At 39.3% G+C, this 10203-nt stretch overlaps 1 protein-coding gene across 4 annotated transcripts in view; it reads left to right on the forward strand.

The window, feature by feature from the left end:
* LOC122180201 (protein FAM53A) overlaps positions 1-7688 on the forward strand; it is a 31411-nt gene extending 23723 nt beyond the window's left edge. For 3 of the 4 annotated variants that reach the window (XM_042871733.1, XM_042871734.1, XM_042871735.1), the window contains exons 3-4: positions 4429-4483; positions 6730-7685. In XM_042871733.1, coding sequence (XP_042727667.1) covers positions 4429-4483; positions 6730-7586 — 912 coding nt within the window. In that variant the 3' untranslated portion in view covers positions 7587-7685. Of the gene's footprint in view, positions 1-4428; positions 4484-6729 lie in introns of all 4 variants that reach the window. The other variant, XM_042871736.1, reaches the window with a different exon arrangement.
* Positions 7689-10203: the final 2515 nt, after the last annotated feature.

The raw sequence follows: 10203 nt of genomic DNA on the forward strand, positions 1-10203 counted from the left end.
CTTTTGTCTAAGTATGTTGTAGTACATCATCTGTAGCTTCTCTTACTGCTCTGTTAACCAACATAGTAATTTTCCAAGCTACTATAACACATTTTATCAGTTATGTCACACAGTCTCATGCTGCACCTGCCTTTGTGGGAGTTGAAAGAAACATGATTGTTTTTCCTTCTGTAGAAGCAGAAAGGGATTTGATTAGGGCGTTAGGTTATCCTGAACTTTTATCTCAGGTGACCATTGTAGCTCAAAGTAGAACAGTAGAATAGTTTGTTGGCCATCTCAGAAGCGAGGTGTTCTTCAAGCAGTGTTCTGAGGTCTCCCTGACCACTATTCTTCTGGGAATAGTGTAACTCAAGACAGAGTTGGCTTTCTGATCTTCAGGGGCACATTGCTGTCTCATGTCCAGCTTTCACTAGTACCCCGCAAGCCCTTTTTGGTAGAGCTGTGGTTGAGCCTTATGTTCTTCCATCTCAGTGGGGGTTGTGGCAATCCAGGTGCAAGACAACTGGGCTTGCTGCTCGAGACTGTAAGTCTCTCTGAATAGCATCTCATCCCTTGAGCATGTGAATTGCACGGCACAGCTTGGTATCATCTGCAAACTTGCTGAGGGTGTGCTTGATTCCACTGTTGATGTCACTGATGAAGATGTTAAAGAGCACCAGAGTCAATACTGACTCTTGAGGGATACCACTTATCGCTGATCTTCATCCTGACATTCAGCCATTGACCATCCCTCACTGGGTATGATCTCACAACCAGCTCTTTGTCTGTCAAACAATCCACCCTTCAAATTCATATTTGTGCAGTTTGGAGTGAGGGATGTTATAGAGAACTGTGTCAAAAGCTGTACTCAGGTCCACGTAGATGATATAAACAGCTGTTCTCTTGTTCACTGATGCAGTCACACCAGCATAAAACTACAAGGTTGGTCATGTAGTATCTGCCCTTGGTGAAGCTGTGCTAGTTATCCTGTAACATTCCCCTTTCTTCCATATGCCTTAGCATATCTGCCAGGAGGATCTGCTTCATGTTCTTCCCTGGCACTGTGGTGAGGCTAGCTTGGTCAGTAGTTCCTTGGATTACCCTTTCTACCCTTCTTAAAAATATGTGTTATACTGCCTTTTTCCAGTCAGCAGGGACTTGAGCTTACTCCCATGACTTTTCAAATATAGTTGAGAATGTCTTGGCTTTGGATGAAAAGCCACTGGTAGAAAGACTTGAGGGCCAAGTCTAAAATGTGGCTTGATCACTTCTTCATGTGCTGATAACAGATGAAACGCTTTTCCATGCTGTTTTCTAGCTAGTCATAATTAGAAGGTGTTTGGTAGAAATGAAAGTCTGATTTGGGGACTTATTCAAACTATGGACGTCACACTTACATGGTGGTAGTTAAATTAGGACTTGAATAGTAAACTCTGGCTTTCCTGTGGTTTGGGAAGAGAGCCAACTAATTGGAGGAGTTCCAAATGTACTTAAGAATTGGAGAAAATGCATTGACAAGTTAATTTTAAGATTGTGAGGATTAAGAAATGTGCTTTTTAGGGTAAAAATACATGTTTTCTTGTTTTTCTTTAAGCATTTGTTGAAAAAGCAGTAGTTGGCAGATGGACATGCTTGAGGTCTGGAGTCTATCAGGAAAAAGACCTGATTGAATAACTTGACCTTATTTAAAGAAAACGTCCTTCACACAGAACTTAGCAGACTTCCCCATTGCTTTGTAAACTCTGCTTATCTTTTTTCCAGTAAAATCGTAAAATAATAACAAGACTCTTCGCTCAGGAAGCTTCAGGTAGTTCTTCCTATGAAAGGGCTGACTGGAGGAAAGCAGTGTATGTAGGCAGTACAGGAGAGCTGATAAACTGGTTCAGGGCTTTGTTGCAGTAAACCTAGTGGGACATCTGCCATGTTCTCTATAGATAAAAAGGATCCTAACTGCAATAAACAATTTACAGCTTTACAGGTTCTACTCAAGTTTGAACTTACAGACATCATTATAATGCACTTAACAGGTAAATCATCCACATACTTTTAGTTTCAGTTACAGAAATCCCAAGTACATGTAAGAGAGGTTCTTCACCCCCTTATTTCACTGCATCAAGCATTTTACTGAATGCCCTTTTTCCTTTCTCTTGCATTCAGTATCAGATGTCACACTTAGAGCCCTTTGGTTTCAATCTCCAAAGAATTGACACTTTTTGTGATTTTTTTTTTCCAGGATTCTGTATAAATGATCACTTCAGAGAATGAATTGTAGCTGTAATGTGCTTATCTCACAGAACTGAGCACTGACTTCCCTAGAAGCTGCTCAGAAATAGCTCTAAGGGTGGAACTGATGGCTGTTAAGAACACTGCAGCCATTCCCTGTAGTGCAGATAATCTATGTATGTGTAGTCCAGTTTTTTCAAGTCCCTTTCAAAAATGCTGTTTTCAACTGTCAGAGATGCAGTAGAGTGGTTTCTATTTTATGGGCTAGGCTTCCTAAGGTGGTTAGACTGTAACAGATGAAACAGGCATGTGTGCAGAGCACCCTACGAAAGATGCATTTGGTCAAATGTTTGCAAAAACTAAATAGCAACCTGGTGATTTAGATTGTCCTTGAGGTTCTGATCCTTCTACATATCCAAGATCTTAGCCTGTGTATATAATCTCTTAAACAACCATAATAATTACTATCTTTTTGCATGTGGCTTGAGATGAATTAGCTTTAAGACTTCAATGTGGCTCTTGATTCCAATATATATTTTCCTTAGTTATAAATTGATAGTTAATAAATTGATGCTGTTATCGGATTTGGAGAAAACTGGAGAGGAAGGAGTTTGAGTAACCTTATGTTTAAGTTTTTTGTCCTTCAGAGATGGATAAAACACAGCCGCTGCTGTTATCTCAATGTACTCTTGTGTTCTGTATGTTATCTTAGTAGTTGTTTAGTAAATTATTGATTATTGATACTAGCTTTATTAGTGTGTTTGATGTAACTGACAACTACAATTATGAAAGGCAAGCTAGTGAGAGTGATAGCTCTTGCTCTTAAGTTTGGCTTAAATCTTCTGAGAAGGACTCATCAGTTGCAAGCTGGATGGAGTTTCAAACTTCTTCTGCTTAAAGAATTTCCCTTTGAATAGGAAGCTATAAATGCATTTGTAGATGCAAGGAAATAGGTGATGCAAATAGCTTCTCTCATATGCTGACCTTGATATGAAGTAAGGTTAGTAATCTATCTGATTGTGGTCTGTCCTTTCCAGCAGTTCATCCATTCCCTACCTCCAAAACAAAGTCACCAAGGGAAAACTACCATAGCTTGGTGAGGAATTGAAGGATTGAAGTGCATCAGTGATATTCAGTTGTGTTGCTATAAAGCAAGAAACAAAAGCTTTGTAGACCAATGATGTTTGTTTAAAAAATTGTCTGGTAAGGAAGTCTGTGTACAGTACAGATGTCTTTTGCCTGTACCCTAAAACAAGTTTAAAAGAGCAACACTTCTTATGTAAAATAATCTTTCTCTCCATCCTGAGATGTTGTCGTAGAGGAATAAAGAATGGTCCTTGGGATCTGGGGCCTGAAGCCGTTTTATTTACAAGTACTCTCTTTGCAGCTTGCTGTTCAGCATCCTATATGCCTGAGAAACCTGTACTCTAACAATGCCATGGAGTGATATTTCTTCCTAGGTGAAATTCACTAAAGAAATAGAAACTGCCTTACTTATAGACAGGCCTGTATTACTGCGCAGGTGATACTGACAAAGCTTAATCTTAAATTCTGAAGGGCTTTGCACACAAACTTTAAGTAGGGGGTTTACATTGTTTCAGACTAATAAACTATTGCCAATAAACTGTATGAATTCAAAAACTATGCAAAAGATGAGTTTTGGACATGATTTACTTTTTAATGACTCATAGACCTTAAGAAATAAGGAAACATTTTGCTGTGCTGGTATTTAAGAACATGTAAAATAATAAAGCCTGTGTTGGATATGAAATTTCTAGTGGAGACCTTTAAGATTTGTATGCTTAATTTATCTAAAGCTATTCCTCATTCATTTAAGTTGAAGTATTTTGCTATTTAGCCTTAAGATTGAGCATGGAAATGTGGTTGTCACATTGTAAATCAGTTGCCACTGAAGTGAGAATTGAACCAAAGCTTTTTCGTTGAGTGAATGATCGTTCGTAATTCTGAAGTTTACTTGCATGGGCTGACGTTGCAACAATTTGATACTTAACAGTGTATCAGTTAATATTGCCAGTAGTTAAGCTTCAGAGTTTTCATTCGGGAAGATCTGCTGTTCAGGAATTTCTTCAAGATACCCAGCAAAACCAATTCCTTTAAGGAAGTTGTTAGGGGCACATAGAGGGAAACTGAAAATTGCGTGTGTTTTCCTTGGGGTGTATGCTGGTTCTTTCACACAGTTAAAACTGTTTTTCTGATTGATTTCAGTACTCATCTGAGAAGTTGAACAAAAGTGGCAGCTTGTTCTCTTTCGAAATCAACGGTAAGTTCTTCAGAAGCCTTAGCAGTGTTTTACTGAGGTAATTGGTATAGCAAGCAGCCTTTCTTTTGTAAATAAGGTGAGGGGGATGGAGCATGCAGTTGCAGAGCTTGCTGGTTTAAGCTGGTCTATGAACAATACTGGGAATAGCTGGTTGTTAGTTTTGTACGTGTGATCTGCTTTGCATAGTAAAAGCCCTGGTAACACTTTTTATGTTATCTACTACGGTGTACAGAAGCTCAGCAATGCTGGTTTTCATCCTGCACATCTCATCTGCTAGAGGAAATCTCTAACCTCTTTACACACCTTTTTGCAGGCTTTGCCATACAGAATATACAGTGCAAACCATAAGTCATGTCCAGTGCTTTGAGTGCATTAGCTCCCCCTCCCTAATCAATATTCCCTTGATCCCGTTAAGAGTAAGCTTTATCACCAAAAATCAAAAGCATGCTAACTGATAGGGAAATGTCATGCTGCTTTATTAAGGGATGGATTTGAAACGCTGTGTGTTCTGTTGTTTTAAAGCATGAGTAGTTCTTACTTGCTCAATGATTCCCTTTGAATCGTGGTGCATGGTTTGTATGAGGTTCCAAAGGGAAATAATACTTTATCTCAGTATTTTTTGATAGCATATGAATGATTAAAGTACATGTGCAACTTCTGACTTTCTTTTCACAGCGAACTTTAAAACATCTTCTATTGTAGGAGTAGGCTTCCTAAAGATTTTTTTTTTTTTTTTTTTTTAATCAAGCCAGACCAAGCTAAAAATTTGTCCTACAATAGATGCAAGGAGTTTCAAACAGTATCTGGATCCTATTGTGCTGGCTATTTTACTTGCATTGAATTATGGATGGTCTCTGCCTTGAAGAGCTTACGTGCTCAAGGCAAAGCACAGTATGTGGTTGTACCCATTTGAAAGAATGGAGGAGGAAGGACAGAGGAATTCTAATAAAACATGTTGTTTGAATAGGCCAGCTGTCTGCACAGTTAAATGATTTTGAGACAATAGGGTGTTCTTTAAATAAGATCCAAATAAGCAGGATAATCCATGACATAGTTTGGGCATGGAACATGTACAAGTATTTGGATTTTTAAAGCTATCCTGCAAAACTTCTAAAACACTTTTTGGACAATTAACTGTAAGAAAACACAGGTATTTAATATTTAGGCTATATTCTAGACTCTTAAAAGAGGTCTAGATGAAAAAAAAAACAAAAAAAACCCCTTGATATTTTAAATAATTCTTTTAAGTCCGGGATAAGTGAAGCTTCCTTGGCTAATTGGTTTAAATTAGCAAATTTTCTAACCAAGCATGAAGCACTGCTAACTGGCCAACAGTTTTACTGCTTTTCAATTTGCAAATCCAAAGTCTGCTGTAGTTCTTCTTACATTTCATTGTATAATGTGGAGGAACAGCTGTAAAATGTGCAGAATGTTCTCAAAGAAATGCTTTACAAAAGAGTGAGAGCCTACACTGGCAGACTTCTTTTAACCCAGCATTGCCACTTCAGATGAGAAGTTGTGCACTATGCGTTATGTCTGTATTCACAGTAAAACTTGCAGGAGGTTCTGAAGGTATCCTCACTATTTTAATGCATTGAATTAAGACTTTTTTTTCTGATACTTGGAATTTGAGCAAAAAGAAAAAAAGGAAACACGGTGCAGTCTAAAATAACTTTATACTGTTTCCAATTTAAATTAAAGCTATTCACAGCATGGAATGCGAACACCCATCTCTTTGAAACTTTCCTATAGTAAGGTGTTCTTAATGGAGAAATATTACAGCCAAATGAGAGACAGCTGTCTATGAACAGATTATCCTGCTCTTTTAAATAAAAATAACATAGAAATCCTTGGTAGGGTTTCACAAGGGTTGTTAATCCACTTTTATACTTTTGGTTCACTGCTGCAGGATTTAATTTCTGTTGTATGGTGTGCACTAGAAAAGCAGATAACGAATCTGTTACTGTTGCTCACAGAGAAGAAATAGAGCTCTTATCTTTCAATATACAGCAAGAAGACTTAACTAGGTACTCACATGTGTACTGGAATGCCTGGAGTTGTCCCTGAAATACTTGGTCTTCATGGTTTTGGAGCTATCTACCTTATAATTGTATTTTTAAATGTTGATGTGGAGCTGGGTATCTATGGCTCTCTTCTAAGCCTGAGTAATGACTTTACATTAAGCCAGACATAGGAAGGAAAAGGTTTCTTGCTTTATGTATCACCTCTATCTTTTTTTTTCCTAGAAGACAGTCCTTGGAAAGCTCTGAATGGGGGATGTCCAATCCAGACTGATGCCAGGAATTCTGCCTACCCTTTCCCAGTGTGCCCCTTCAGCACCGGCCCTGCCACCAATGGCACTTTGCAGTGGCAGCAGGAGCCCTCCAGCACGTCCATGGTGTCAGGATGGATCAGTGAGTTAAACCTCAACGAAAACTCGGGTCAGCCCTTGGCACCACCCACAAAACGCCACTGCAGGTCCCTCTCGGAGCCAGATGAGCTGGCTCGCTGTCGCTCACCCTGGAAACCTGGCAATTCGAAGGTTTGGACTCCCGTGTCAAAGAGACGATGCAACAGCGGTGGCAGCGCAACCTTGCAACGCTGCAACAGTCACGGAAGTGCAACCTTGCAGAGAAGCACAAGCATCAGCCTGCCACAAAACATACTGTCCCTCAATAACGTCTTCACCGTCACCAGCTTCAACACATCGCCAGTACCCAGACCTTCCTCTGCCAGCAGCGGGTTTGTGGACAGCAGTGAGGGAAGCACAAGCTCCAGTACACGCTGGAATTCTGGAGGGCCCTGTGACTTTAACCCAAGGCGTCGCCTCTCCCTCTCCCAGGAGCACATCACGGAGACTGGGAATCTTTTGCCTTCAGCCAACAGCACTCCCACCTCCACACCCGAGCTCAGCCGACGTCAGGGCTTGTTGAGGTGCCGCTCTCAGCCTTGTGTTCTGAATGAAAAGAAGAGCCGGCTAAAGCGCAGACGGGAGGAGGATGTACGATGGAACAGGCCGTCTTTAGACTTTTTTAAAATGACACGGGTGAGATTTTACTTTCCTCAGTTAGTGTGTGTGAAGGGAACAGCTGCAGACATGTAATTTTTTGATAAATCAAACTAATTTGTAGTTGTCTTTAATACTGATCTGTACTAACTTCCCCAGTTCAGTGGGAAATTACAGGAAAAATACTAGTAAAATATTGAACTACGTTCTGTGGAATACTCACTGAGCTAGCAGGTTTGCTTCCACTTCACTTAGCTGAAAGTCTGTTTGACAGCATTGGTCCTTCTACCCTTGTGAGACAGTTTACTTAATAGCTTAGAGGACGTTCTCTTTTAGAAATATGACTTGATAAAGCTGTAGGGCAGGTAGTCAGGTGTCAAGCTGCAGAGGATGATGTATTCATTGGCAAGTTTGGTAACGAGCTGAGTTCTAGGTATGACTAGACAATGTTCCAGGTTTTGTTTAAGATGCACATTTCTTACTTAAGTAAGACCAAATTAGCTGCGTTAATCACTGCTGAGATTGGGGTTGCTGTATTCCGGAAATACTAGTGGATTTACTTTTCAATTGTATGTGTGGTCTAAAACGGATTTCTTCACTTAAACTAAGTATAAAATTTAGAAGTTGCTCTTCTCAAGGCTAGATTAGCTGCTTGCATTCTTCAAGCTCTAGAGACCCTTTCATGTGTTATATTATATTGTCCATATGTTATACTTAAGAAAGAATCAACTGGAAAGGACCTGATAGTAATTTCTTACTGTTTCAGTATAATCTTTCCACACTGTGTATTAAATGAAGGGAAGAAAATATAGTTAGGAAATGTCCCCATTGAAGTTCAGCTCATTTAAAAGATTATACATCTGTTTTAAAACTAGGAAAGGGCTGAAAATGCTTGAAGTAAAATTTGAATCAAGTTTTCTATCAATGATATGTTCTAGAATGGTGGTTTATTAACCTATTACATTGATAAAAGTGTAACATTTCTTCATAACCTGTGTTCTCCTTGTACCCCAAGTCCTAGCAAACGTCTATACTTTGGAACTTATATTGTGGTCCTAAACATTTATCTCTAAGCTTAAAAAAAAAAAAAAAAAAAAAAAGGCTCTGAGGTGACCTAATAGCAGCCTTTCAGTATCTAAAGGGGAACTACAGGAAAGAAGGGGACAGGCTTTTTATCAGGATCTGTGGTGATAGGATGAGGGGAAATGGTTTCAAGCTTAAAAGGGGGTAGATTTGGGTTGGATATAAGGAAAATGTCTTTTACATTGAGGGTGGTGAGGCACTGGTGCAGGTTGCCCAGAGATGTGGATGCCCCATCCTCAGAGACTTTTGTGGTGAAGCTGTGCTGGGCCCTAGGCAACCTGATCTTGCATGCCCCTGTTCACTGCAGAAGAATTGGAGTAGGTGGCCTTTAAAGGCCCCTTCCAACTGTAAGGATTATGTGATTCTACGAAAAATCCTTGAATTCGTAAATTAAAAATTTTCAAACATTGCTTCAAGAACAGATCAGTGAATATTTTTCGCATGCTATGATACAGTTGATGTTCCAGGGGAAAGACTCCTGCTTAATGTAGCAGTGCTATTCTGAAGTCACATCTGTGCGAAGAGCAGAATTTGGGTCCACAGCTGTTTCTCCTGGTACACTTTTAGTTCTGAGAGCAAAATTGCTAAGGTTTTAGTTCTCTCAAATAGTATTTATCAAAACGAAAGGATTTATTTGCTTTAACTGGCAAAGAGACTGTTAGTGATGCTTCAGTCCCTACTGACTTGCAAAACATAAGTGATAGAAAATTAGTCCAAATACAGTTCACAGGTTGTTGATGTGTTTGTTCACCCATCACAAGTTTCTAGACCTGTTTATGCTTTTCTTTCTACCATTGCCTCTTTAACATTCAGTTCTGTGTTTTTAAATAAAAGAAGAAAAAAAATCAGGCAACTCTTAGCATTAGAAGCAGCTTCTCTTTGTGTTCCTGGGTAATTTCGTCCAAACACCTCTGCACTTCACTATCTCCTCTGTTTTTGTTTCTTAGAAAAGACTGTGATGTCTTAATTTCTCATGGGGAAAAAACCCTCAGTAAAACGAGTAATTCATGTATGCAGAAGTAGATTAAAATATGAGCAGACAGGCTCCTGAATGGTGTTGTGTGGGTCTTGGTGCCAACTTCTGGAATGATCTTCTGGATTTAAAGCTGAAATAAAAACTTGTGCAATTTCAGGCTTGCTAGAACATGAAGACAGCTGTAAAAACAAGTGGAGAAGACTGTAGTAAATGATAACAAAATGTGATAGCTGTTTTCAGTCCCTGAGGACTCTAAATGACTTTGCATTCATTCAGTATCCTGCCATAGCAGTTATATGGTTGTAGAAGTTCAATGCTGAATCTATTCCTGTTCAGCATTTGTTCACAATAGTCTACATGAGGAACTGGCTCCTTTTGGTCCATTCTTTCTCCAGCAGGAATCTGATCATCCTGGTATTTCCAGATGTCTGGACAAGGTAAAAAGGAGCTACTTTTGAATCTCACTTTTGTGCTGCTAATAGCTTCTTACCATGAAGAAGAAGTTAAGATGGTACTTGGATTGGTAGCTGCAGCTGGAAAGTAGAAACTTTTTTTTACTGAGGATATCTTCCATCCCCAGGAAACTGTTAAGCCCTTAAATGTTCAGCTTCATGTAGATATGCATCAGTTGATCCTTTTAGCAATAACAGAAAG

This window comes from Lagopus leucura, unplaced genomic scaffold (assembly GCF_019238085.1).
Source record: "Lagopus leucura isolate 7727_CA_CO unplaced genomic scaffold, USGS_WTPT01 Super-Scaffold_100004, whole genome shotgun sequence".
Classification (NCBI taxonomy): domain Eukaryota; kingdom Metazoa; phylum Chordata; class Aves; order Galliformes; family Phasianidae; genus Lagopus; species Lagopus leucura.